The 27,480-nt window shown below is 47.9% G+C and overlaps 3 protein-coding genes across 9 annotated transcripts in view; 2 read left to right on the forward strand and 1 right to left on the reverse strand.

The window, feature by feature from the left end:
* The window catches only part of USP30 (ubiquitin specific peptidase 30), a 30,885-nt gene extending 25,601 nt beyond the window's left edge, over positions 1–5,284 (forward strand). For 3 of the 5 annotated variants that reach the window (XM_017664905.3, XM_073223623.1, XM_073223625.1), the window contains exons 10-13: positions 103–183; positions 280–499; positions 2,173–2,293; positions 2,869–5,284. In XM_017664905.3, coding sequence (XP_017520394.2) covers positions 103–183; positions 280–499; positions 2,173–2,293; positions 2,869–3,133 — 687 coding nt within the window. In that variant the 3' untranslated portion in view covers positions 3,134–5,284. The remainder of the gene's footprint in view (positions 1–102; positions 184–279; positions 500–2,172; positions 2,294–2,868) is intronic. The other 2 variants (XR_012125848.1, XM_073223624.1) reach the window with 2 other exon arrangements.
* A 164-nt stretch (positions 5,285–5,448) lies between these two features.
* ALKBH2 (alkB homolog 2, alpha-ketoglutarate dependent dioxygenase) lies at positions 5,449–17,330 on the reverse strand. 3 transcript variants are annotated; one of them, XM_037004334.2, is made up of 4 exons: positions 17,208–17,330; positions 7,512–7,953; positions 6,753–6,951; positions 5,449–5,774 (listed from the first exon to the last, which is right to left on the reverse strand). In XM_037004334.2, the coding sequence occupies exons 2-4, from the start codon at positions 7,792–7,794 to the stop codon at positions 5,468–5,470; spliced, it is 789 nt and encodes a 262-aa protein (XP_036860229.1). In that variant the 5' UTR covers positions 7,795–7,953; positions 17,208–17,330; the 3' UTR covers positions 5,449–5,467. The 3 variants fall into 3 exon arrangements, with proteins under 3 accessions (XP_036860229.1, XP_036860227.1, XP_036860228.1); XM_037004332.2 differs by lacking the exon at positions 17,208–17,330 and adding an exon at positions 8,531–12,002; XM_037004333.2 differs by lacking the exon at positions 17,208–17,330 and adding an exon at positions 8,393–8,523.
* Positions 16,013–26,780, forward strand: UNG (uracil DNA glycosylase). The gene is made up of 7 exons (XM_037004328.2): positions 16,013–16,810; positions 17,457–17,666; positions 18,226–18,321; positions 20,563–20,660; positions 21,312–21,400; positions 22,135–22,313; positions 25,638–26,780. Exons 1-7 carry the CDS (start codon positions 16,679–16,681, stop codon positions 25,776–25,778), a joined length of 945 nt encoding a protein of 314 aa, XP_036860223.1. The 5' UTR covers positions 16,013–16,678; the 3' UTR covers positions 25,779–26,780.
* The last annotated feature ends 700 nt before the right edge of the window (positions 26,781–27,480 follow it).

A 27,480-nucleotide genomic window follows, 5' to 3' on the forward strand; every position in this document is an offset into this window, starting at 1 on the left:
CAGATGCCAGGTGAATGCAGGTGTAATACCAACCTGACCTGCAGCTCCTCATACACGTCCTATTTCAAGAATTTCTGCCGAGAGATGTTTCTTTTATTTCAGATTGAAGCCAAAGGGACGTTGAATGGGGAAAAGGTGGAACACCAGAGGACCACTTTTGTTAAACAGCTAAAACTAGGGAAGGTGAGCACACACCACACACCTTGTCGGCTTTGCTCTCAAGGATGCCCTGTGTCCCGCTGTGGACACATGGCTCTGTCTGGTCTCTCCCACGCGCAGCTCCCTCAGTGTTTATGCATTCACCTCCAGCGGCTGAGCTGGTCCAGCCACGGCGCGCCCCTGAAGCGGCACGAGCACGTGCAGTTTAATGAGTTCCTGATGATGGACATCTACAAGTATCATCTCCTCGGACATAAGCCCGGTCAACACAGCCCTAAGCTGAACAAGACCACAGGGCCTGCACTGGAACTGCAGGATGGGCTGGCGGCCCCCAGGTCAGGTGGGTGCTGGGGAGTTAATGCAGCTGAAATTTGCAGCCCAGAGAAAAGGAGTTGGGCATCAATGCCTTCTAAGCCCTTATGCCACGAGGGCGAGGTTTGTCCAGTGGTTGCTTAAATTCTTGAGAACAGCAGGATTGGGAGCGGCAGAGAGAAGATTTCTTAAAAGAGATTAAAATTATGTAGTGATGAGATGTGTAATTTAAAAAACTGGATCACAGATAAACTAATATAGGAAGAAAAGCTTACGATTGCTTTCTGGTCTTTTGACTAAACAGTAATTGGCTCCCATCATTCCAGTGAGTTTCTTCTCTTCCCGCAGTACAGTTATCTCAGTTATACAGGAGCTGCGGGAGGGAACATTCTGGCCAAAGACCAAGAACATCTTATTTGGGTTGATACTTCTTTCCTGAATGACTTACTTACCTATTCCGTTACTGTCCTCATTGGAAACTAGTCATAAGGAAGGGTCCCCATGGAGCTGGGTTGCTCCTATCATCCTCAGTCTGGCTAAGATTGAGGCTCCTGGAGGGGATGCGACTGGCCCTAGGGCTACATCAGTCCTCTGGGAGAAGAGGCCCTAGAAGGTGGTGTTGGGGCAGTGTTTTAAAGGTATTTTCTGTAATTCGTTGAGTTCTTTAGAGTTAGAAATGAGGAAAACCCACTGATTTTCAGTGCTCTGAGCCTCGGCTCACACCTGCGTGGTGCTCCCCTGAGTCGGGGCTGCCTGCCCCACACCCTGCGCCTTCCTGACTTAGCATCCCTCGCTACTTTTATTCTCTTTTGCCTCCACAGTTGTGTGGCCTGGCAGGACATCCTTCCCAACAGATCCATATTAATGTCGATCCATAGATTAATGTCAGGGGCCGCTGGGGAGGGAAACAGGCTGAGTCTTTGGCCTCGCTTTAAATCTAGGCCCTTGTTGCCTAGCTGCCCTCTCCTGGGTGGCCACCGACCTACTCATGCTCACAGCACAGCAGCCACGGTTGAAGAGGCCAGCAGTGACCTGCCTGGTGTTTAAAGTTCCCCACATACAACACTTGAAAGGAAAAGATCTGTGAATATCTCCTTAATTATTTTATCTACATTCATAGACATTAACTCCAGTATATGCTGATGCTCCTTAGAAGCCGATAATTAAAGAAGAGGGGATGTTTAGGTCAGTGGTTCTCAGTGGGGAGATTTGCCCCCCAGGGGACATCAGACAATGGCTGGTGACCCTTTTGGTAGTCACAAGTGGGAAAGGGGTTTGACGGGCATCTAGTAGGTGGAGGCCAGGGAAGCTGTTAAACATCCTAGGGTGCCCAGGGTGGCCCCATCACAGTTATCCAGCCCCAAATGGCAACAGTGTTACTGGTGAGAAGCCTTGGGTTAGGTCACAATGCCAGTAAATTAACTACTGCTTAACTCTGACTTGTCTTTAGCAAACAAGGGCAAGAATCTCAAAGATCCACAAAGTGAGCAGTAGGCCAGGAGCTAGATATACTTTTCCTATTTGGGATTAAAACAGGGGCACAAAGACAGGAAATTTTATGAATTAATGTAACCAAAGTGAAATACTTGGTTTTGTTCTGTAGCATCATCAGGGAGTTAAATTTCAAGGCAATCAAAGCCACGTTCTGTTTCCCCAAAGCCACTGCTAATTTTAACTGCCTCAGCCTCTTTTCTCTTGCAGTTCTGAGTCACCCAGGGGGCCCCAAAACCCAAATTTTTATGAATGGCGCCTGCTCCCCATCTTTGCTGCCTACGCTGCCAGCCCCGCTGCCCTTCCCCCTCCCAGTTGTTCCCGACTACAGGTGAGCTGCTCTTGGGAAGCACATTCTTCATCGCAGGCTGCAGTTGCTCTTGATTTCCAAAATCAGCTTTTCACAAAAATAAGCGACATTGCAGAAATTGTTTTCTTCCCTTTTAAGGTGGAACTTTACTATCACACGTTCCCATTTTTGTCCAAAGTGTAAGCCACTTTAAAAATAAGAATTATAAAAGCTCATAAAATTTAAATATGCTTATGTTATGTGTATGCGTGTAGATATGTATGAACCTATATATAAATGAAGCATGAAGGAGAAAATTTTAAATGTCTTGGGAAAATCACCTAGAGATGACTAGTTAAATCTTTAAGGGTTTCAACACTGTGAAGTTGTGTGGGTGTCTGTATACTATATAATGTTCGTATACTCACCGAGTGGACATCTTACCATGCCAGCAACTATTGATCAAGTATTTTAATGGTTGAATAGTGTTCAGTTGTCTGGATGTACCACTGCATCAATCCCCTATTGTTGAACAACTAGGAATCTTTGATTTCTCATTTTGCTTATAAACCTTCTGTTTTGTTTGTAAACCACTGGCATTTGTTCCTACTGCTCAGCTCCTCCACATATCTCTTCCGGCTGATGGCAGTTGTCGTCCACCATGGAGACATGCACTCTGGACATTTCGTGACTTACCGACGGTCTCCACCTTCGGCCAAGAACCCTCTCTCAACCAGCAACCAGTGGCTATGGGTTTCTGATGACACTGTCCGCAAGGCTAGCCTGCAGGAGGTCCTGTCCTCCAGTGCTTACCTACTGTTCTACGAACGTGTTCTGTCCAAGACACAGCACCAGAGTCAGGAGTACAAGTCTGAAGAATGACTCTGCCCCAGCCCCAAAGCTAGAGCTGATGTGTCCAAACTGGCCAGGAAAAAGGCAAAACCAGACGTGTATGTGTGTGTGTGCAAGCAGCCCCACTAGAGCCCTTCAGCCTCCTGGTGTGTCCTAGGAGCAGGCTGCATCCGGGAGCCCGTGGTCCCAGTTCAAACCAAGCGAGACTCCCTGAGCAGCTGGGCTGGTGTGCACTGTAAAGTGTCTCCATCATGTTGGGAAGGCGTCCATTGTGTCCAGAGTGTCTTTTTACTCACCTGATACAGGTAATTAAAATAAATCAGACTCTGGAAACCACCTTTTTTATATTCTAATATGTTAGGTGTCCTCAAAAGGGAGTTAACTTTATCTAATCCTCTGATGTTTCAGCATAGATCTCTTATTTTTAATAAGTAGGTCCGTAAAAATTGTTGACAAGAGTTAGTAAAATAATTAAAGGCAACAATTGAGAAGAAAAAGTGCCTTTCACTTTCAATTGCTTTTGTAGCACGTCCATTCTGGAAAATACAGTGTCTAAGAGTCATATAAGCAATTTTTGAAACACTCCACTCCTCCCTAAGGTACTCAGTGGCTGGCAGAGGGTGGCTAATAGATGCCTAAAGAATACCTGCCCTCCCTTTTGTATGTCTTTTTCTAATCTTTCAATTCTTTGTATGCAGTAAAAGCTCATCTGCCAGATCTGCTCCTTGGGGACATCCTTTCACTACTTTGTCAATTCTGAGCGATCCCTGACTTGCTGCTTTGTCTTTTACCTACTGGGCTGAGACGTGATTATGTATTATAAAACTGTGCAAACAGTCAGAATCGAGCAGTATCGCCAACACCTAAAATTGCTCTGTAGGAAGCCCTTTCCCCCCCAGAGTCCACTGGGTGGTTTTTCTCACCTCTTTACTTATTGCCCATGGAGAGCTCCTCAGGTTTACAGGTGAAGCCACAGGCTGTGTACACAGACAGCCCCTGCCTTGGTTTGAGAGCTGGACTGGGAAGGAAGGGTGCTGACACTGGGTCTGCAGCCTCTCCGGACTTGGCTCTCCTCATTTGTAGAGTGAAGAGTTAGATTTCATAACCACCAAAGTTCAGCCATTTCCACAAAATAGAAGAAAGTTTTCAGTCTTATTTAAAACATATTACTACAGCTGATACTTAGCATCATTTTCTTATAGATCCACCTTGGAACATCTGTTCATTTCCAGGAGACTAATACAAAAAGACTAGGGTGAGCATTGTCTTCCCTTTCCAAATAAGTCTCCTAAGTGCAGGCCAGGGCCGAAGGCATTGTGATGACACGGTAGTATCTATGCTTTTAGCTAGGCTTTTTTAAATCAAAAAAACAAACAAATTCAAACTGTCTCTTCAGAGAGAAAGGAATAGACCTATCCAAAAGGTCACCTGAGGTGAGGCGAAGAACCCTGCTTCCTCTTTTGGGGCGAGCTGGCGGACACCTCGAGACAATGCCTTGGGGTCAGCTAAAAAAAGCCCAAGAGGCCCAGGTGATCACCATTCTGCTGGGCCCAGCATGCATCGTGGGGACTCAAAACTCTACCTATAGAATATACTATGAAGGTTGTCCAGACCACAGACATCAAAGAAGGTTGCAGCTTGAAGCATCTGAATGTTCGCTGCTGACGTCCCTTCCCGATTCCCCTGCAGACCCTGGCTTTGAAGCTGAAGTCAGCGTACCTGTCTGATCCGAGTCTGGTGGAACAAATGCCCAGTTGTGTGCCCTTAAACTGCATTGCCAAGCTGTAGCTTTGAGTTACTGCTATTCTGCATTGCTTTACTCTTTGAAATCTGCCACTGAAGAGAGGTGGCTGCCAGGAAAGGGGTAATCCTTTGAACTTCTCTGGTCAGAGGCCAGGGTTTGAGCCAAGGTTGTAAATGTGAAGATAATATGTGCAAAGTCTCTTGGCCTGACTTAAAGCTGACTTCCTCATTTCGTAAGTTATTAGACATCAAGTAGCAGCCAAATAATCTTATTTCTACTTTTAAGTTATTTACAAGGTAGCTTCTTTTAGCAAAGACCTAAGTTAAATTAGTAGTTTATACCATAGGAACTGCTGATTTATATATTTGCTAAAGGTACCTTTTGTATCTGCTGTGTATTATAGCAATAAAAGGATCTCTTTGTTAGCAAAAAAGCAACTGGTTTTCTTTCATAATTTACTAATTGGATACAAACGTTCTCTTTCTGAATTCTGCATTGTTACGTTATAAGCTCTATTCTTGGGTTAAACCTTTTCTCTGTTCCCTGTTGGTAAAAGGAAGCCCAGCTCCCTCTTGGGAGTAGAGAGGGAAGGAGAGAAATACACAGTGTGAAACATGTTTTTACTTCTTAGTAGGCAGAATTTTACGGAACGTCAGATTGACCCGCGGAGCCAGAATCTTCTTTCGGACAGGGAGACTGTGGTACCAGTGAGTGTTGGTCGGGGGGTTCATCATAAGTAAACTTCCGTGGGCCAGCTGAAGCCTGACCACCTCCACCCTCCTGGAGGGGTTTCCCCCTCGAGAATCCTTATGCCGGAAGAAGAAATCTCTGCAGGCCCCGAAGGAGACAGAGGCAATGGGGCTGCCCGGAGCCAGTTCTCTTTCATCATCACGATGCTCACCAATGTGGTCACAGCCATCTTTGTACCTGCAGTGAGAACAGCATGGTTTAGAAAACAGCCCTCTGCTGAAATGCACCAACACTGCAGAATCGTCATTTTCTTACAGTCTGGAAGGTGCTGTGAGTGTCCCTGCTAGAGGCCCTTTTCCAGTTCTACACATGAGCTAAGCCTGAACCAAACCATTTTCACTTTGTTATCAAGTCCTATTTGATCCTTGAAAACCTAACACCCATACAAGCCAAAAACACATTTTCTAGTTCTGGTTCATATATTAAACTTATATCATATAAAATGGTTTCTCCCTCCATTTAGAATAAAATCCATATTTCCTGCAGGTTCTGGTCTGAGCTCATGCCATACCCTTCTCTCTCATTCATTGCTTTCTGGCAATATCGGGGTTTCTGCTCCATAGATAGTCCATGCCCCCTCTGCTCTTCCTCCCCATGTCTGTGTGGCCCGAGCTCTTTCTCCATAGCTATGGGCTTCTCCTCTAACCACCTTCCCCTAAACCCAGAGTTGTTAACCAGGGTGATCTGACCCCCCAAGAAGAGCAGGCAATATCTGGAGACATTCTGATTGCTGTGACTGGGGGAGGGGGTGCTACTGGCTTTTAGAGTGGGGAGGCCAGGCAGAGATATGCTTCACATCCCACCATGCCAGAATTATCTGGCTGAAGCCATCAATAGTGCTGTTGTTGAGAAACCCAGACCCCTCCCTTCCAGCCATTCTTAGTCAGCTCAGCCTGTTTAATTTCCTTCAAGATGCTCGTCTACATCTGAAATTGTCTTGTTCAACTGCTCATCGGTCAATCAGCCCTCACCCCCCATGCACATGAGCTCCAAGAGTGAATGCTCATGTATATTACATCCCTGGCACACCGAAGAACTCTTTGTTGTACAAATGGGTAAAATATGGTGGAACCCTAACCTCTTCCTCCTACAAGAGGTAAGAGTTATTAAATTCAGTCCAGTGGCCAAAAATACAAAACAAAACAAAACGGTCACCTGTTGACAAGCACAAAGTTGAAGGTCTTTCCAGTCACCAAAGAAACGCAGTCCCGGACGTGCTCTAGAACTGGGACCCAGGGCTTTGGAGACAGAGTAAGGCCTGAGAACGTGTAGGTCAGCCCAGCGTCGCCATATGTCGCCTGTTTCCTGGGCACACTGTGCCACTTCCCAAACACCTGGACCCTGGCCAGTGCACCTGTGCAGATGAAACACAGCAGCTCAGAAAACCAGGCAGGTGAGTTCTCCACACCTGCTTCCTCAGTATTCAGGATCGAAAAGGAGCAAGTCCTCCAGGAGACGCTGAGAACCCCTCTGCACAGGAACTACCTGGCTATCTGCCATCTCTCCTGCTGGACCAGGGCTTCCCAGCCCAGGCTGCACACTAGAATCCCCTGGGAGCTTTCCTCAAACACTGACGGCCCAGGCTGTATCCCTAGCTATTCTGATTCAACTGGCCTTTGGTAGAACCTAGTAGTTTTCTAATCTTCCCAGATGATGCAATCAGTAGTCAGGTAGCAATTCACTCTCACCCGCCAGCTGCCTGGCAGGCCAAGCACAGCAATCCTGTTTTTTCCCAAATTTGTATCCCAAGTGTCTATCAAGATGCTTGGCCCAGAGATGCCCAGAGAATAAGTGTTGACTGAGTTAATGGACTCATCAATAATTAATGGCTCCTGATTTCAGATTTCTGCAAAACACAGACCACTAGTTTTGTCAACCAAGCCTTCAACCCACACCCCTCCATCCTAGGCTTACCTGTAAAATATTCCACTTCTTGCTCTAACTCTTGGAAAATCCTGTCTGCTTCAGCTTTGCCAAACAGGACTGTGTAATCGCAGTCCAGACCCTCAGCTCGAATGCGCCGCCAGCTGGGGCCTGCTAAGTCAGTTCCATTCCCAGTCCCTGGGGTTTCTCTCCTGGGCCGTTTCCTGCTGCTTTCCTCATCTCCTCCCAACTCTGCAGGGCCTTCTCCAGAATTCTCCTGCTCTTTCATTCTCCAAAGGCCCCCGCAAGCTCCCTTCACCAGGAATCTGTCCATCTTGTCTCCACAAAGCAAAGACCTGGCTGCCAATTACTGGGTCGAGAGGGCTTGCACAGGCTCTGTCCCAGATGCAAAAACTTGCTTGGTGCAGAAAGGTCCCACAGCAGTATTCCTCCTCAGTGTTTTTAAGTTTATTTTAAAGTTTAACACCATGTCCTAGAAAGGAAGTAGAGGAAAAGAAAATGGAAGGGTTCCTTGGGATGATCTGGGGGGCCGGGTGGGGTGGGAGTTCAGGGGTGGGGTGGGGGGAGCCTGGCTATGCACCAGAACCGGCTGGCTAGCTTGCAAAAACCCAAATACTTGCCCTGCACCAGCAAACCCCTGAATTTTTTAAGAGACCCGCCCTTCCCTTCCCAGGAATGCACATGCCACCGAAAAAATTGGAAAGTACAATCCAAACCGTCATTTTACTGGTAGGAAAACTGATACCGGGAGAAGGGGAAGGATTTGCCCGAAGTCACTCATAAAAGCAGTGGCTCTATCCACTTCACCTATAACCAGCCTTCCTATGCTTGTATTAAAATAAGTATAGTGATCCTGAAATGGATAGGATTCAGAATTTAAATGTAAACCAGTTAAACGTGGTTATACACACACGCCAAATTCTGATGGAAAACACGAACGTGCATGGGGTCGAGACAGCGAGTATTCTCATTAAAATCTATGATGGCACTAGCGAAGCTCCGATCCTGTAACAACGTTATAAGAGACTGGCAGGAAAGAGAACACTCACCCCCGATCGCAGCACTGCTTCCGGGTAGGTCCCTGTTGCAAGCTAGGAAATGCAGGCCAATTTGCAAAACAGGGTAGCGGGCGGTCTCATGGCGCCACCTGTAGGCCTTCCGGGCGCGTTGCAAGCATTACAGTTCCAGAGTAATGCCAGCGTTGAGGATCATCTGCGTTTGGGGAGCTGTTGTTTGGTGTCTTCCCTCCCTGGGGGTTAACTTGGGACTTGAGCCACTAACATATTGTGGCAGGTAGTTCAGCACGAGTTCTGCAGTCTGACCCCGTGGCTCCCTTTTCTGTCTCTTCCACTCTGGCTATGTGCCTCCTACAGGTCATTTAACCTCTCTGGGCTTGAACTGCCTTATCTGTACAGCGGGAACCATAAAATTTATGCCACTGGAGCACCATGAGGATTAAATGAAAGGATGCGTGAGAAATGCCTCTGTGCTCCAAATAAATGTCAGGTTCTGTTGGGAGGAAGTCGGTTCAGAGACGCAGGGAAGTCAGAGTACAAGGTGAGGAAGGAATTCATTAAAGCAAGGGTGTCAGGGAGTTGCAGAACAGAATGATGAAGGAAGTTCATTGAACAGCTACTCAGCATGGGGCACATCCCCCGCTAACTCCTTAAGCCAGCGTCACCTGGTGTCCAGTGTCCGCTTAGACCTGCACAGCGTGGGAACTGAGCCCCTACCAGCCCAGGCTTTAGGGGAGCTGCAGAGCGCTTGCAAGGGTTCTGTGAACTTCGTAGGGGCAAAGAAAGGAGACCTGCAGGTAGGCTACCAGAGAGCAGGACTGTAGGCTGCAGTTCCATCTGGGTCACCCAGGCGACGGTAGTTTACAAGCCAAGATCTGAGCTCTCAGCAGCCCCTCCCTACTTATCTGAAATAGGACAGAGAGAGCGAAGATTTGAGTTTAAATCCCGAGGACTGGAATGAAAAAGCAAAGTAACAAAGACACCACTGTTAAAGTACAGAGACAAAACGTTAGAAGTTGAGCAGTGAGAAGTTTATTTAAGGCAAAAAGGTGCACTTAGAGAAAGGGGAGTGTGGGCTACCTCAGAGAAGAGGTGCTGGAAGGTCTAAATTTTATTTAAGGCTACACACAGAAAGTATGGGTGACCTCAGAGAGGTGTGTGCTAAAAGGTTGGGGGTTCTCCCTTTTAATGATTTTTTTCAGGAATGACAAAGGGGTAGGGAGTGCAGACTTGTTTAGTTGTCCCAAGATGTTTATCTCTGAGGAGAGACATTAAGTCTCGTAAGCAGGCGCCAACGAACAAAACTAAGAACCTCCCAAACCACACCTTCTAATAGTCTCATTAAAATAAAATTCTGGTTTTGCTCCGCCCACCTGCCACGGACTTTTCTGTGTGCAGTCTGGGAAAAGAAGCGGGCACAGAGGAGTGGGTGGAAGACTGGCGCTGTCAATCAAATAACCTCACCCTGTCAATCAAAGGAAGTGCCTCCAAGCTAAGTGGTGATAAGCCCTCCCCCCAAAGTTCCTTGCCTTTGTCTACCTTTAGTCTGGCGCTGTCTAGAAGTTCCCCTCTGCTTCGCTGTTGTGTCTCTGCCTTTCAATTCTCTGTTGCTGCGGGGACAAGGGCCGGGGAGTACGAAGTCAATTCCCAACAGATTTGGCGCCGGGTCTCGGGATAGCGGCTCCCGGCGAACCGCGTGTGTCTCGCCGCCCTGGCCGGAGGCATTCACCACCTACCTGTTCTCTGGGAATCCCTCCCTTCCTTTTCTGTGTTCTCAGATTTCTCTTACTCGCTGCATTTCTTTTCCTCCCCTCCTCACTTTTGGGTCACCTATCGGTCAGCTAATTGGGACGACCCCACAGAGACCCCATCTCATGATGCCCTCAGCCCGTAAGAGGTCCGCAAGACCGGCCGGAGGCGGTGCCCACGGGTGCGAGGCTTGCGGGAACCCCTCTGCGGGAGGCGGGTAATGACTGCGTCCTCGGGAAGGTCGCCCGGAGCAGCCCGCGGTTTCTCCCTTTCACCAAGGGCGCCCCCCGGGAGCTAAGAGCCTTCTCACCCGCCTTGATCCTAAGACCCTTTGCTCCTTGTGCGCTTAGATGGGCGCGCCCGCTCCTGCTCTGTTTGCTCTGTTTTCCATTTAGAGAGAACTGAGACGTTTGCTCTGCGATGGGATTTTCAGGTCTGACTTGACTCCGCCCTCCCATCGCGAGCCCTCTGCTCCTACCTGAGGCGTCTGTGGGAGCCACAAAGTCTAGGGCCAAAAACCTCTTCCTCAGCAAGGCAGGTTTTTTCTCACAGCTGCCTTAACCCAAGGCAGCCGGAGACCGTCTTTCCTAACTAGTTTGATGCTCTCTCTCTCGGTTCCGGACCTTGACTCAGGCCTCTCCGTACTGACCCCTGACTAGGCTCTCAGATCTCCAGGAGGCTTGCCTGGCCAGAGCCCTCCTTCTTTGTGTTCTGCTGACTCTGGGGGCTCAGTTGAGAGCTGCCTCCCTCTTCTTCCTTTACCCTGGCACCTGTAGCTGCTGACAAAACCTTGATCACAATAGAGACCCAGCAGGTGTGAAGACCAAAGTTACCTTGAAGATCACTCCCCTAGAATCCTATTCTCCCATTTCCTGTGCATATGATTGGCGGTGGCTCCACCCCTGCCCCTTCTGATAAGGGCAAACAATCACAGGGGCCACCCACTCAGTGCAATGCTTCAGCTTAATGTGTGAGGTTTCCTGGAGCCAGGAGTGTTACCCCTTGGGGGTGCTGTCCCTCCAGATTTCAAAGACTAGGGTTCGCCAGACTCTTTACATGACCCTCCACCCTGGGGATGTCCAAGAGGCACCACTTGGAATCTCCATCTTTGATCCTGAGCCTTGCCCTAATCTAGTGAGTTGCCCTAATCTAGATACATGGGAACCGATGGCAGTGAAAAGGTACCATTTCAGCTGTCACAAACACAATGCCTGGGGACATCCATCCAGAGCAGATGAAAACTAGGCCACTGAGTGACAGACAACCTCAGGATGCTGGGCTTTCTCACTCAGTAGTCCTTCTTCACATCCATTCTAGATGGGGAACCAACACTTGACTCCCTGCGATAGCCCCTCGGGTTGCATCCTCAATACTGGGAATGTTTTGACCCCCGAGACCCTGAGGAGATCAAGGCTCAAATTTATGCATGACAGCCTGATCCCAATACAAATTCCCCAGTGGGAAACTTGACCCCCAGAAGGGAACCTAAATTACAATACCATCCTGCAAGTACACCTAGTCTGCAAATGGCATGGTAAATAGCCAGAGGTCCCCTATGTCCAGGCCTTTCTCTTGGAGAATGGAGATCTGTTCCATAAATGCAAACTAACAACACTGGCTCTACTCCCTGCAGGCCTCCCCTGAGACTCCCCAGAACCTAAGCTTTCTACAGAGGGCAGGGATCCAAACAAGCCAGTGCCCTCTGAGAAACCTCTACTCTGTCCCACTTTGCCCCCTTACCCTGGCCTTCATCAGACTGCAACCCCCTGGGGCCGTCAACCCCACCCAAATACCCTGCTACTCCCAAATCTTCCCATATTCCAGGTCTCCCTGTGCCCCCAGATGTTCCCCTGCTCTGGAGGGCCGCCCCACCATGGGACAGCAACTATTACGTCCACAGAGGGTCTGCCCCCTTGTGGAGGCAGCAGGGGAATTGCCGCCCCCCCTCCCCACTTGTCCATAAGTCCTTCTCTCTCACCGAACTTAATAAAACAGACCCGGAGTAACCACATTGTTTTTCATGTGAAACCTTCGTAAGAGTGTATATCAGTAATACCTTAATAAAAAAATTGTAATAAAAAAAAAGACCCCGGAAGCTACACTGACCATCCTGATGGTTATATACTGTCCCTCCAAGGATCCCAGATGGGACTGTAATCTGACCAACGCTGGTTTCAGGACCATTATTTGATTTGCATAAAGGCTGGGCTTAAGGCTGGCAGATAGGTCATCAGCTGTACAAAGTCTCTGCTGTGACCCAGGAGCCCACTGAGAACCCGCTGCTTTTCTAGAAAGGCTTGAAGAGGTGTTCAGTAAACATACCAAGCTAGACTTGGACTCATAGGAGCGCAGGGTCATCCTGAAAGATAGATTTCTGACCCAGTCAGCACCGGACATTAAGAGGAAACTCCAAAAAGTAGTTCAAGAGTCTGACTAGATACTGCTATTTGGGTTTTACAGTAACAGACACACCCTTAGCTCTTGCCAATACATCCTTCCCTGGTGATATCCCTTCTCCCCCCAGCAGTGGGGCTCGCAGCTCTCCTGGGAACTGCAGGGGCAGCCACTGGAGGCTCCTCCCTAGGGATTCAATCCCAATTATTCCAGGAAATAGAATGTCCACCAAACAGCTGCTGCCAGGACAGGGCTTTGGAACCATCTAGACACAGTTGCTGGTGGCTCTTCAAACTGCAGAGCATTAGACCTCTTCACTGCGAGTGGGAAAGGAACCTTCCTATATCTAAGGGAAGAATGATGTTTCTACACCATCAGGCCAAGCACAAGGAGACATCCAGAGGGTCCTAGACTCCACGGATAAGATTCAAAGGTTGGACAAGGAGGCCACAAGCTGGAGCCTAACGTCTCTCCTTCACCCTTGGCATTTCCGTTTTTATTTGTTGTAGCCCCTGCTGCTGGACCTCCATTACTTCACCTCTTTATTTGATTTCTCTCTTCCCGGCTTCAGACTCAACCATCTGCAAATGATTCAAGATACCAGCCAGTTCAGACCTCCTTACCCACCATCTGTATGGAACCTCTAGATCCACTAGAACCTTAATCTGGGCATAATGTCCAGATCCTGGGCCCCACAGGCCTCAACCAGCCAGTCATAAACCCCAAACCGCAACTGACAGCAAGCATTGGGACCCAGTTCATGTGCACCACCCCTCCTTCAGCAGGAAGCGGCTAGAGTGGTCATCGCCCCAGTGCCCACAGAATTGGGTCCCACCTGCTTGAGGAGGATTGTTAGGTAGAAAGATAGACCTGAGCAGCAGGGTAAGGGGAAGATAAGGTGCATGGAAAAAAAACCTGCCCGAACTCTGCCCAGGTAGGGGGTCCCTTGTGAAGACAACAAAGGCCTTTCTGGGAGATAACTTCTTGCCTATCGGGACCAGACCAAACCAGTCCCAACCAGGCCCCAATTCAGGTGCAATCGAACTAAACAGAACCACCCAAACTACACTTCATAATCTCATTAAAGTTGTGATTTTGCATTATCTCCCCACCCCCACCCGGGGTCTGAGAAAAGACCACACCAAGAGGAATGGGTGTAGAACTAGAGCTGTCAATCAAATGGTCTCCTTGTCAATCAAAGAAAGTGCCTCCCAGCTAGGTGGTGATAAACAGATCCTCCCCTAAAGGTTCAGTGCCTTTATCTACCATCCTTCTGGTCTGCTGCTGTGTCCCTGCCTTTCAGCTCTTTGTTCTACTGGGGACAAAGGCCAACAAGAATGAACTCAACCCATAAGAACAACCACCAGTCACAGTCAAGATCTAGAACAGTTCTACGGCCCCACAAAATCCCCCCAAGCCTCTTAGTTATCAATTTCCCACCCCCACCCAGCTGGCACCTGGCAACCACTGATGTGTATTCTGTCCCTACAGAAATTCTTTTTCATAATTTCTTACAAATGAAATCATAAAATATATAGCCTTTGTGTCTGGCTTTCACTTTGCATAATGCTTTTAGATGTATTTGTATCACTTTATTCCTCTTTACTGCTGAGCAATGTTCCATTGAACTGATAGCCCACAGTTTGCTTACCTGTTGGAGGGCAGAGACAGGAGACAAGCATCATGATTAGTTTCCCCAAAAAAGCCGAGATACAGTAAAAGCAGGAAAGAGTCCATCTTAAGGCTAAGAGTCCATCTTAAAACCCAGGGAGTTGAGATTCCTAATGTATTCTTTAGTATAAACAGACAATAACCCACCTTAAAGCAAAGCAGTCTTAACTGATAGTACACCCAGAGAGAAGTCACTATCCTGAGAAGGTACCGGATCAATACATTTATTTAGCCAAATTAGCCAATTTAGCCAATAGAGGAGACATGATGTCTCTCACCAGAGGTAAGGATCTTGAGACCACTTAACAAGTCTACACCCCTTGGCCCTTTGTCACATTCCTGAAAAATCCTTAAGAACCTAGAAAACTCAAGACCCCAAACCCTTAGGCACACTTCCTCTCTGAGGTTGCCCACACTCGCCCTTCTCTGAGTGTCACTCTGTTCTACTTCAGATAAATAGGGAGAGGCTGCTGAGAGCTCTGATCTGGAGCTTGCAAGTTCCTGTCACCTGGATGTCCTGAACAGGACTGCAGCTTTGCGATCATGTTCCTTAAAAGCCTACCTGAAAATCTCTTTTCTTTGCCTTTGGGAAGTTCTCGGAACATAATCTCACTTCATCCTGTGCCCCATGGCTCCCCCAAGTCCTGGGGTGGTAGAGGCTAGCCCCCACACTGTGCAAATCCAAAAATCCAAGCGGACATGGGACACCGGGTGACTCTGGCTTCAGGAGCTGGCGAGGGAGATTGCCCTATGCCAAGAAGTTCAGCAAGCTCCCGCTGCACTTTCATGCTCTCAGCTGCCTGCAAGGCCACTGCCATTCATTACTTCTCTTGCTCTAATGAATTCCTTCTTTACATACACTCTTCCAACCTGCTCAAGAAAGTCTCGTTCAGAGTCAAGAACTTGCCCCTGCCCAAAAGTTTACCTAGTGCACAGGGAGAGACCTTCCAGATGCAACTGCCCGGCAACATACCCACCTGCCTATTGGGGGACATATGGGTTGTGTTCCAGCTTGGAGCAATTACAAATAAAGTTACTATATAGATTCATGCATAAGCTTTTGTGAACATGTCTTAATTTCACTGGGGTGAATACATCTAGAAGTGGGCTTGCTGGGGCACATGGTAAATGTTTCACTATACAAAACTGCTGCACTGCTTTTCAAAGTGGCTATAAGGGCAAATGATTTTAAATTATGAGCTGCTCTCCTTTCACAGCAAGCTCCCAGTCCTAAGCGCTGGAACACAAAAGCAGTTAAGGACAAGGTCCTTGCCCTCACCCAGGTCACATTTTGGAGATGGAGACAGAAAATAACAAGGAAAGAATAAACACAGTCATCTTAGCACACAAGCTATCAATAGAGTAACAAGCTAGAAGGTAAGTCAGGAGGCGGCCTTTCAGAGCAAAGGTCCTGAGCTGAGATCTGAAGCTTTCCAGGCAGGGGTACAGCATGTGCAAGGGTGTAAAGGCCACACTAGGCACCAGCTGGATATGCCAGTGGATATGCTAAAAGCCAGCTTCAGTCATGGCACAGTAGAAGGGGCTTTTGTCAGAGAGGGAAGCAACCTTGCCAGCAGGGTAAGAAGGGGAAGTTCTGTTCTAAGTCTATTTGGAAACTAGAAGAGGATTATTAACCTGGGGATTGTCATAATGTAATTCGCGTTTCAAAAGGACCACTTGGGTAGGAAAGGGGAGACCAGCTGGGACTGTAGTCAGGAGATGAAGAGCTGCAGTCGAATTTGGGGTTTATTTTGCCGACGGATCCAAGGGGACCTGTTGATGGTTTGGATGTGATGAGGGAGGGAGAGAAGAATCCCAGGTGTTCCTAGGGGTACTGGTGGTGCCTTTGAGAAGATGACTAGTTTCAAGTTTAACTTTCACAACCTCAGACTACTTGAAACCACACAGGTTATGCAAAATGTTGGTCCTCTCTTGGCCATAGTTTGCAGTCGGTAAAATAGGTTATAAAAATTGGCTGAGATCGTGTATCTATGAGCAAACCGAATACTATTTTAATGCTAAATTCATACCCTGCGGGCCAGGTACTTCTTCCCAATGGCGGAGAGGTGGAGAGACTTCCCTAAGGCAGAGGTAAATGAGTGAATACAATGAATGAAAGAACAAATAAATGTGAACCCAACCATGGCCTTGCCCTCGGCCACTGTACAGTAAGCCCCACCTCGCTTGTCGCGCAGCAGCCCCCTCCTGCACATGCGCACTAGGCTCTCCGCCGCCCCCTGCCCAGCCCCACGTCCCCCATCGTCGGAGCATGCGCGGGCCGCTTGGCGCCAATTGTAAACCGCCTCTGCTAGCGCCAGCCTCGTGGGTCCCCGGGCGGCGCGTGTTTGCTTCCTCCTCGGCTCCGGGATGATCGGCCAGAAGACACTCTACTCCTTCTTCTCCCCGAGCCCAGCCAGGAAGCGACGTGCCTGCAGCCCCCAGCCGGCCGACGCGGGGACCGGCGTGGCGGCGGTAGCTGAGGAGAGCAGGGATGAGGCGGTGAGGCGCGGCGGGGGCCGCTGGTGGAGACGGGGAAGGGAGAGGGAGGAGGGCGGCGGGCCCCGTGCGACCAAGGGACTCATTTGCGCCGCTGGCCGGGTAAAATGAGTCCCCGTGTTCCAAACAGCTTCCACGTGTTCAAAACAGCCGCCGAGGTGCTCTTCGGCGGCCATGCCTTGGGGCCTGCCAATGGGGACGAGCTTAGGAGCCCATTGTGCCAATCAGGGGCGAGGGGCCCTCCCTGCTCGGCAGGCCGTCCAATCAGAGGAGGGGGAGGGCGGGCCCTCGGGGGGAGGGTTTTTGCCGCGAAAAGGACGCGTGGGGACGCAAGTGGTGGGCCCAGCAGGCTCCGCGGGGCGGGACTCCGCTCCCTGCGGTGGTGCAAGGCTTTTCTTACCTCGAACCCTTCTGGAGACGCCGCGAACCCTGCGCACAGCCTCCCACAAAACTGGAATTTTGGGGCAGCGGCCTGCTAGTTCCGGACTGTGTTCCCAGAGTCCAGTTTTGCTCCGACTTGCCGGGTTCTGCTGAAGCCCCAAGGATGGGCGTCTCCCGCTGTGGGCCGTTGGGTTGGGGGCGGAAGCTGCGGGCGCCCGGGAGAGGCCCTCTGCAGCTCGTGACCCGCCTCTGCGGGGACCACTTGCAGGCCAGCCCTGCCAAGAAGGCCCGGGCCGGGCCGGAGGAGGACTCCTCCACGCCGCCCTCCTCGCCGCTGAGCCCCGAGCAGTTAATCCGCATCCAGAGGAACAAGGCTGCCGCCCTGCTCAGACTCGCTGCGCGCAACGTGCCGGTGGGTTTCGGTGAGAGCTGGAAGAAGCACCTCAGCGTAGAGTTCAGAAAGCCGTACTTTATAAAGGTAAGCGTGAAGACTTGGCGCTCTTTGTCTTGTTTGTGTAGCAGGCCCCACCCACTATATAGGAAACTGGTTTCGTAGGCTCCTCTTTCCCCCCCTTCAACGTTTTTTTTTTTTTCAAGCTACGAGGATAAAAGTAAAGCTGTGAATCCGCACATTTCTATTAAGGTTTTTAAGAGACTGTAAAATGATACCGTGGCATCTCTTTATTTTTATAGTCCGGACTCTAGGAAATAGGGGCAGGGCAAAACCACAAACCGAACTGAATGAAACCTGGTTGGGTCTTTAAAATAAAATAAAAAAAAGAGGGAGTGGTTGGCACCAAAAGAAATCCAAGCAGCCAGACCAATCAGCTTTACCCAGCTACAGGAAAGGAAAAGGGTTTTGAAAGAGCGGAGCAACTTAAATGGGGGTCAGGTTCGGTTTTTCTTTGTTACTTTTATGAAAGGATTTGGATATAAATCTTGGCAAAGAGCTAGATAATGCTTCAGTTACGTTGGAAACACCGAGTTCTTACCTTTTCCAGTGCCAATCTGATTAAACCTAAATTTATTTAAATTAGCTGATGGGATTCGTTGCAGAAGAAAGAAAACATTATACTGTTTATCCACCCCCACACCAAGTCTTCACATGGACCCAAATGTGTGACATAAGAGATGTAAGTACAAGTTGTTGACGACTTTTAATACAAGAGGACTGGGCATCAAATAATATTTCTCAGGTACACTGGAGTTAGCTACTGTCCATAAGTCAGTAGCAAATAAAATACTGAAATTGTGAGGTGTGGTTGGCTATATTTTAGCCTATATATATTTTTTAACTTCAGCATGTTCTGTTGTATGTAGACCTTGGGTTTACATGCTCTGATTTCTTGTATTTTAATCCTGAAACCAACGCCATGCCAGTGTTTTGTGTTACTGTGATGATGATAGGGAAACTGAGGCATGGGACAGTTGATCTTTTTCTGCTGGTTATAATGGACTCCACCTTGATGTGCTGCTTAGTATTCTGTCTGATCACACTGTGTTTTGTTAATGTATTTGAGCTCTTTGGCCTGAACAGTTTTGTGTCCTGTTAGCAAATCACTTTGCTTTTGTTTATTTTACACAATAGCTGGTGACTGGTCACTTGAGTCTGCTATTCAGAAGCTTGTTTGTGGCTTCACATTATATGAACTAGGAGAGCTGAACATGCATTGGCCGTGTCCTACTTCCAAGCCTCACCCCCACCTCCCATTCTCCTGCTTGAGAATTGGAAGTGTGGCAACCCTCTCTTCACTTCTGTCTTTTGAAAACCAACTAGACCCTTTGTGATACCTTCTTCAACCTGTTGCTTACCACCTTTGTGATCTGATTTCCCTCTAAACACCTCCGGTTCATTTAGTATCTGCTTAAACTGGAGGCTTTATATTGTGTTCTTATGCTTTTTCCCTCCCCCACTTTGTAAGCTAAGGGCTGGAATCCTGCCATTTGATAAATACATGTTAAGTCAAATAGAAGTGGAATAGGTGAATAAGCTATCTTGATAAGGTGGCCACACCTAATGCCAATACCTAATAACAAACTTTGTGAAATTTTTTGTCTTTGAACAAGTACTTTGAATATCGCTCCTTGTTCCTCAGTACTAGTTTATGCCTTGTTTGAATGGTGTGTCCTGTTTGAATACCAGCAATCATTATAAATAGGTAAGAAAAAGAAAAGCATGTATCAGATGGCCCAGTAGGCGTGTGTGCAGATGAAGGTATGGAGGGTCAGGGAGGTAGAGTGGCTGCCCCAAGGTCACCCCTTATCTAGGACCAGAGCCAAAAGCTTCTGTACTGGGACAGGTTACTTAGCTAGGGATAATAAGCTGAGGGTGCTGTGACCACCAGTGGGAAGAGCGGAGAGGTCATGAAAGCTGATCGTGGGAATGCCTGAAGCTGGACTTTGAAGGTTATAGTGTATATTACTATGGTAGAAGATCAAAGAAGGATCAGCATGGGCAGAAGCATGAGAATGAAGAAGAGTGGACAGGTACTGGATGGAAAGGACTTGCTGTATTTTAGCACCGCCTGTGACAGTGATCCCATGACTCCCCATTGCATTGCATCTAGTCATCTCCCATGGTTGACCTGGCCTCATTCTCTTCTGGTTTCATACCTTATAGGATACAGGGGAACAGGTACCTTTGTATGCTGCTGGTGGGGGATTTGAATTGCTTCCACTCATTGAAAAGCAATTTGACGTGTATTTTCAAAAACTTAAAATACACTTATCCTTTGACCAGCAATTATGCTATACTGAATCTATTCCATAGAAATAAAAGCAAAAGTATGTAAGGATCTAAGTACTGGGATATTTACTGCAATATTTTTTGTAATGGAGTGAAAAAAATTGGGAAACAAGCTGGCTTCCCACCAGTGATTGAGTTCTCATCCTTCAGGATGCCCAAGACATATGATGTAAGAAACACAAAAATGTAGGATGATGATTACAATAACCCTAGTTATGTAGGCACTTAAAAATGATTGAGTCATAATGGGATGGAATGGCCAGGAAATAATAAGCCACTTCATGTTTCTGGATGGTTGTACTTGTGCAAAGGGCATGTTTGGTTTTGTAATTTAGAAAATGAAAGGGATAAAAAACAAAGTTCACCCCAACTTGCTTCAAGCAGCTATGTCAGAGGTGGGAGTGGGGTGCTGCAGCAGGGTGGTGGGTGAAAGAGAAATTTGGCAGTGGAAATCAATGGTGCTGCCAGTGACCTTTCCCTGGGGTCAGGAGGGAGCTGCCCTTTTCCTCATTATGTCACTTTGTATAGGTACATATTTATATAGGGATATATGGATATCAGTCAGCCAAGTGCTTGTTTGAACTGTCTATGCTACAGTGTTTAATTTCTTGCCACCTGGTATTCGCAGGTGAAGGTTGTGATCCTGGGGCAGGATCCATATCATGGACCCAGTCAAGCTCATGGGCTCTGCTTTAGTGTCCAGAGACCTGTTCCACCTCCACCCAGGTACGATTGCTTTACAGGTGACTCAGGTCCAATGGTGATTACTTTTAGATGTGTACTTTGCAAATTACAGGCATGCCTGTTAGGGGGTCTTTTACTAGCCTTTGGAGCCAGGATTTTTCAGTCTTGGCACTGTTGACATTTGGGGCGGGGTCTTTGTGGGGGACGAAGAGCCGCCCTGTGCATCGTAGGCTTTAGCAACACTCCTGGCCTCTATCTTCACTAGATGCCAGCAGCACTGCCCCCCTAGTTGTGACCAGGAAAAACCTCTTCAGATGTTGCCAGAAGTCCCCTGGGGGGAGGGGGGACAAAAAAAAACCCTGGTTAAGACCACTGCTTTAGAGGATTTTACATATTGTATATGTAAATATAATACATAAAATACATACAACTGTGACCTAGCATCATTTAGGAGGGGCTTGTAACTTCTGGGCTGGTTTACTGAGGTTTTCCAAAGTGCTGTTCTTGGTGCACGCACAGCCCAAAGTAAACGTCTCAACCAGGATTTCTGTCAGGAGGAATGATGGTGTTTGCTCCTTAATCACTGGTGTTTGTCTCAACATGCTCATCAAGGGCTGGCTTTCCGGGCCATATATTGAACTTTCAGAATTGTGCTCACACGTCTTTTTTGTTCTTTTTCTGGCTTGCTTTCAGTTTGGAAAACATTTATAAAGAGCTGTGTACAGACATAGATGGCTTTGCTCATCCTGGCCATGGAGATTTGTCTGGATGGGCCAAACAAGGTAACATATCCACTGCTGGATATGTTTTGGTGGATTTCAACAATCTCTTTTTGGTCCTGCTTACTTCTGTTTGTAGAAGACAGCCGTGAAGAAGTAGAGAGTGCTGATAAAATGGCTACATTTATATAAGTCAAAAATTTTATCCTTCAGCCAGTGTTATCTCTCATGTTTTAATCATAATTTGAAAGAGAAAAGCTTGTTCCTTGGTACTAGTATTTTAAGTTTATCCACTTAACCTAACTGACCACTCAGAAGTTGGCCTTATTTCGACACACAGGCCTTAGTTCATGTGTTTAATACTTATCTGCAGGACTTCATTTTTTTTTTTTTTCCTTTCTTAACAAATGAATTATAACCAGAGTAAGGAAAGAGTATTATTCTTTGGTTTCTTGCAGGCAGATTTTTGTTTCAGTGAAACATTTTGGCCTGGGGTTATTCATTATCATTTAGGATATTTTTTTTAAAACAATCTTTCTGATGACTGCTAGAACGCACGTTCACGGTTATAAACTCTGATGTAGAAAGTGCACAGGCACATGAGAGAGTAAAATGCCCTCAACTTGGCCCTGTCTGTACCCACCCATCATGTCGTAATGCTGTTGTTATGACCTGATTTCAGATAGCTGCAGTGTATTGCATCCTGGGAATGAATGGTTTCACCTTGGGGTGAGCCCGTTGGGTGTTAGCTGACCCTTCCAGCCCACCTTCAACCCCTCTCTTCTGTGTGTTCGCAGGCGTTCTCCTCCTCAATGCTGTGCTTACTGTCCGTGCGCATCAGGCCAATTCTCACAAGGAGAGAGGCTGGGAGCAGTTCACCGATGCAGTTGTGTCCTGGCTGAATCAGAACTCAGATGGCCTCGTCTTCTTGCTCTGGGGCTCTTATGCTCAGAAGAAGGGCAGTGCCATTGATAGGGTAGGATTTTTTTTTTTTTTTTTTAACACTTCAGACCAGTTTATACCAGTCCTTGCTCTGTGGTTCTGGAGAATCCATGTCACAAGGTAGCATTTATTTTGCCATAAGTCTGTTATTAGCATGGGGATTCCCATTGAAAACTGAGCAAAATTCAGACAAATTTAGGTGAGGATGAGAAAAGCAACTGGCCAGCTTGTGGTTTAAATACGTTGTAATATAGGCATCAACTTGCCACATACATAGGAAGATACACAGCTCCTGGGTACCATTCATTTAACAAATCATGTCATAAATGACGAATAGGGTAACTTTCTTGGCTTCATGAAGTTTGAGAGTATATAGAAAACACCAAGAAACTTCATCACTTCATCGCGAGTGTAACACCCCCGCCCCCCGCCATGAGAATGCTGTTGGTGATAATCATTAAGCCAGTACCCGACACTACCCCCACATGACCCTCCTGCATCCTTCTCTTGAGGTCCTTCTCTGCCATTTACTTAGGGCAGCACCTGCATACCTGGTTGCTGTGGTGGCAAACTGGAAGTCATCTTTGCATCCTGTCCTTTACCTCCTGCCTTTAAGTCCAGTCAGTAAGTCCTATCGCCTTGCCTCCTAAAAACATCCCAGCCCTGCTGCTGCTCACAGCCAGCCGCACTGCTGCCACGCTGGGGTGAGCCTGTGTTGCTTCTCCAGGATAACTGGACATGACGGCGGTCCAGTGGAGAATGGGGTAACGGAGGAAGAGAGGTGGGGGCTGGAGGGAGAGGGGAGTCAAGAGCGAGTGTTCAGCTGGAGCTGCTGGAGAGACACCGAATCTAGAAGTGGAGGTGGGGGAGAGGTTGTAAACATTTAAGCGAAATAAGGGGAGTAACTGAGGTCACCCAACAGTACTTTGTCGTGTATCAGCAGGAGGTAACTGGTGGACCAAAAATGTGCAGATACACTGTCCCCTTCCCCTTGTCAGGCATCTAATCAAGCACTTTTGACGCAGGATCTTGCCTAATACTCTCACAGAGGCTAAGAGGATAGGCATACTCTGTGCCCACTGTGCACTGGGGCTCAGAGACTAAGTCACTTGCCCCAAGTTGCCAGGAATTCGGGGAGCCAAGGTTAGAGCCTGCCCTGGAGCTTCAGCCCTCTCCCCTGGCTGGGCCCAGGGTGAGAGCCCTGCGTAGCCCACAGGGGAGTGTGCTCGGATTCTAAGCCAGGCGTGGAGTCTGAGTCTGCCGACTCTACTCGTAGGTCACCTATCTCCGTTTTCTTTTAAAGGGAATTGGCCTTTATTTTGTAGTTCAGGGTCGTTTTTAAGATTTTTGATGCACATGATTAAAAAATAGAAAAAGATACCAAGTTGTGTTGTAAGAAGTCTCCCAGTTGGGTCCTATCTGCTGTTGCTCCTGGACTTAGATGAGCACTGGCTTATAGTGATGTCTCAGGCCAGTGTCTTTTTATGCATAGAAAAGCAAATAGCAAGAGTGTGTAAGTCAATTAAAAGGCTTCTTTCTTTATAAAGATTCTTGTGATGGCATGAGATGATAAAACGCCTACGTCATGAGATGAAGTGAGGTGAAGGACACAGGCACTGAGATGGAGTGTTAGGCTTTAACTGGCCTTCTCATGGCACCTCAGGAGGAGGGTCATCTGCTCCCAGACCAGAGGGTTACAGCAGGTCACTGACACCAAAGGAACTTGTGTCATCCATGTACCTCGTTTCATCTCATTACAAGGGCATTTTATCACCTCACATCATAGCAAGAACAGTGAGTTCAGCTCAATAAGATACTATGACAGAGCACATTCACATTTTTATGTGAGTATATAATTTTAAATGTTCTATTTTATTATTAGTTATTGTTAATCTCTTACTGTGCCTCATTCATAAATTAAACTTCATCATAGTCCACCCCTCAGCCACAGCTCCCTTCTCTCCGCTTTGAACTCTAGGCTAACTGGACTGACCCGACTCTTGTCTGTCCCATTGAACGTCCTGCTTCCTCTGTCCAGAAGGTGGAGGGCTTTTCCTTCCCCAGAGGCCAGCTCGTCCTTCAGAGCTAAGCACCTCTAGTATTTTCAGGGGCCTGCACTGCATGCCAATGGTGCTTGACCTGCATCACTTCTAATACTCTGTACACATGGTCTGTCTTTTTGTTCTTGATTTCATAAGCTAAGCGCTGTTCTAACCAGTTTACAGATGAAGAATGAGATGCAGTTTAGACATTTGGTGACTTCCCCATAGCTGAAACTATGCAGCAGAACCAGGACTTGACCCCCAGCAGCTGGCTCCTGGCTTTGTGCTCGTAACCACAGTAAGCTGCTTGGCTTTAATTATGGCCCCTCCTGGATCGAGGTACTTAAAGGCAGTGATATTTTGAAAACAATTACTTGTCAGGTGGCTTTTGTTTAAGTACAGAAAAGAATGATGGGGATAATCTTCCTCCTTTGCTTAGTTTAACTACAGTTGACATTTTGTGGTGAGAGCGCTCAAGGCCCCCTTGCTCCAGTGGAGCTGCTCACCCCTTTACCAGCCCTTGCTAAGCCCCGGGAGGGTTTCCGGGGAGCGTGTGAGCTGGACAGTGGCCAGGGGCTCTAGGATGGGCCCTGTTCCAGTCAAGAGTTGCACCCTGAGCCCCAACAATTTGGACAAAATACTCCATTTTTGTTTCTTAAAGAAAGGCACAAAATAGAAAGTAGATGCTTTCTACTATTTCCCCTAAAGGAACTACTAAAATAGTGTCTCGGGTATTTCAACCTCCACCCTCCATTTTTAGGGCAACTATCACTTCTCTTTTTTTTTTTTTTACCCCTTGATGTATTTTGGAGGTCTTCCTCCAAACTCAGCATACATAGCCTGACCTGGTTCTTGTAGCCCCGTGGTGTTCCATCGTAAGAGCTTTAGAAAGATCTTAGTTGTGCGACACAGACATACATTAGGTTTTAGCTGACGTAAGCAGTGCTGCAGTGAACCTCATACCTGCATCTTTGTGTAGGTATGGGCATCATGGGGTCCTTTATTTATTAGCAAATTCATACCTAGCAGTGGAGTTGCTGGATCATAAGATACCACAAAAGATGGTACCCAGTTGCAGGCTGAGACTAGCCCTCTTTTCATCAGCACTAGCACGGGTAGTCGCCCTATGAATGAACAAATGCACTGACATTCTAGTATAGATGCTGAAGGTAGATGCACTTTGAAAAGTGGGAGAATTTAGAGTGGGCGAGGGAGAAGTTAGGGTAAGACAGCTGTCTTAGAGTGCAAGCCATAGTCCTTTTTTTTAAAGTCCCAAATATGACACCTTTCATTCATTCATTCTTGTCCTCTTTCAGAAGCGCCACCACGTGCTGCAGACCGCTCATCCCTCCCCGTTGTCCGTGTACAGAGGCTTCTTCGGATGCAGACATTTCTCTAAAACCAACGAGCTGCTGCAGAAGTCTGGCAAGGCTCCCATCAACTGGAAGGATCTGTGACCCTGAACTGGAGGGGTCTCTGGGTAGTTTTCTAGAAGATGCTTTTGAAGTATTTGTCAGTTAAAAAGTTGGGTTGAAAAAATAATTTCCCTAGGCTTTCTTAAGCATTCTGCATAAGGGGAAAGTTTTAGTACAGCAGCCATGATGTACCAGGCTGCGCAGGAGTGGCAGCTTATCCAGCGAGAAGCAACAAAGGCTGGGCCCTGTGACCTAATGTGTCTTTTCAACGTAGCTTTGGCCCAACACGTGTTGTCAAGTAAGTTCTTGGAAGAGAGATGAGGTCAAATACTCTAGACTGTCCTCCCCTTTACCTGTATGGTTAAAGTGGGAAGAGAGAAGCACCTTCTGGGTATGGCCCACTGCTGCTTGTTTTTCATTGGTTAGACTTCAGGTTATTAGGTATTGGGATTTTTATTTAGAAAGAGCCCCCCTTTGCCCAGCCCAGCCCAGCATTCCAGTCTGGGCCAGGTACACTGCCCCTTTGATGGTAACAGCCCTGAGACCCCTCCTTGAAGGACGCATGAGGATGGTTTGCAAGTTCCCCAAAGTACGGGTCAATTCCCTGATTGTAGTGGAGGTGAAAATTCCTAAGCGATGACCCTTGGTGTGCGCCTTCAGACAAGCTGAGGCAGAAGTGAGCCGGGTCTTGTTTATGCTGTTACTCTTAAGTTGTTTCTAGGAATAAGCAGTGGAAGTTAAATAGGAAGAAGAAAGGGTTTATTTTTTTTTTTTTTAAGAGCATACATGCTTTTCTTATAGGTATATCCTGAGTTGGCAGATGCATTTTTTTATGGACTGAAATCACTTTGGGGAAATCTTTCTGAACACTGTTAAATTCTGCTTTTTTAAAGAATGTACCAATGTGTGTGTATATATATATATATATTTTTTTTAATTCTTTAAGAGACAATCTTTATTAGGTCTGCACTTCTAGCCTGTTCCGCTGTTAGCCGGGTTAAAGTTTTGACCCTGCACAAGTTTGGTAATAAAAGATTGTTGACGTTTCGCTCTGCCCAGTGCTCTTGAGTGCCGCCCCTCCGCTCGCTCTGGCCCAGGGGCTTCTGCAGGCGCCCTGGGGCCGTCCTTGGATGGGTAGCCCGTGTCGCCGTGGCAACCGTTGTGGGCCGGAAGGGTTGCCCCGGCACGTCCTTTCTCCTGCCCCCGCCCTCGGTTCCCGGGAGCCGCCCACCCCTGCTTCGCCCTGGGTAAGCGCTGGGCGGGGTCCTGGGAGGGCCAGGGAGGACCTGAGGGGCCTGCACGCTGACACTAATAGGGCTGCCCCGGGGCAGGATCCGCGGAGACCCTCTGGGCGGTGCTGCTGGCTGGGAGAGCATTTCTTCCGGGGTCTTGGCATGCCCATCATGGCTGCGTGTCCTGCCGAGCCCTGGGACAGTGCTGGGGCCTCCCCCACCCTCCTGCTGGAGTTGTGGACTTACTGGGAATCCGCCCTTGAGGTGTGAGGCCTGGGCATAGCACTTGGGTATAGTGGTTGGGGCGAGTCATCAGGATGGAGGCTGGACTCCCCTGGGGGCAGGTGTAGACAGCCAGGAGTGTGAGGTCTGGTAACGCGTGTGCTGGTGTTTGGGTAGGTGAGAAAGCACATCTCCAGTGAGAACACCTAGACCGCATCTATCATGAGCGCAGGGATTTGGAAACCCCTGTTGCTGGAGGATATTGCTTCCCTTCCTGGCCTCGGTTTTCT

This window comes from Manis javanica, chromosome 15 (assembly GCF_040802235.1).
Source record: "Manis javanica isolate MJ-LG chromosome 15, MJ_LKY, whole genome shotgun sequence".
Taxonomy (NCBI): domain Eukaryota; kingdom Metazoa; phylum Chordata; class Mammalia; order Pholidota; family Manidae; genus Manis; species Manis javanica.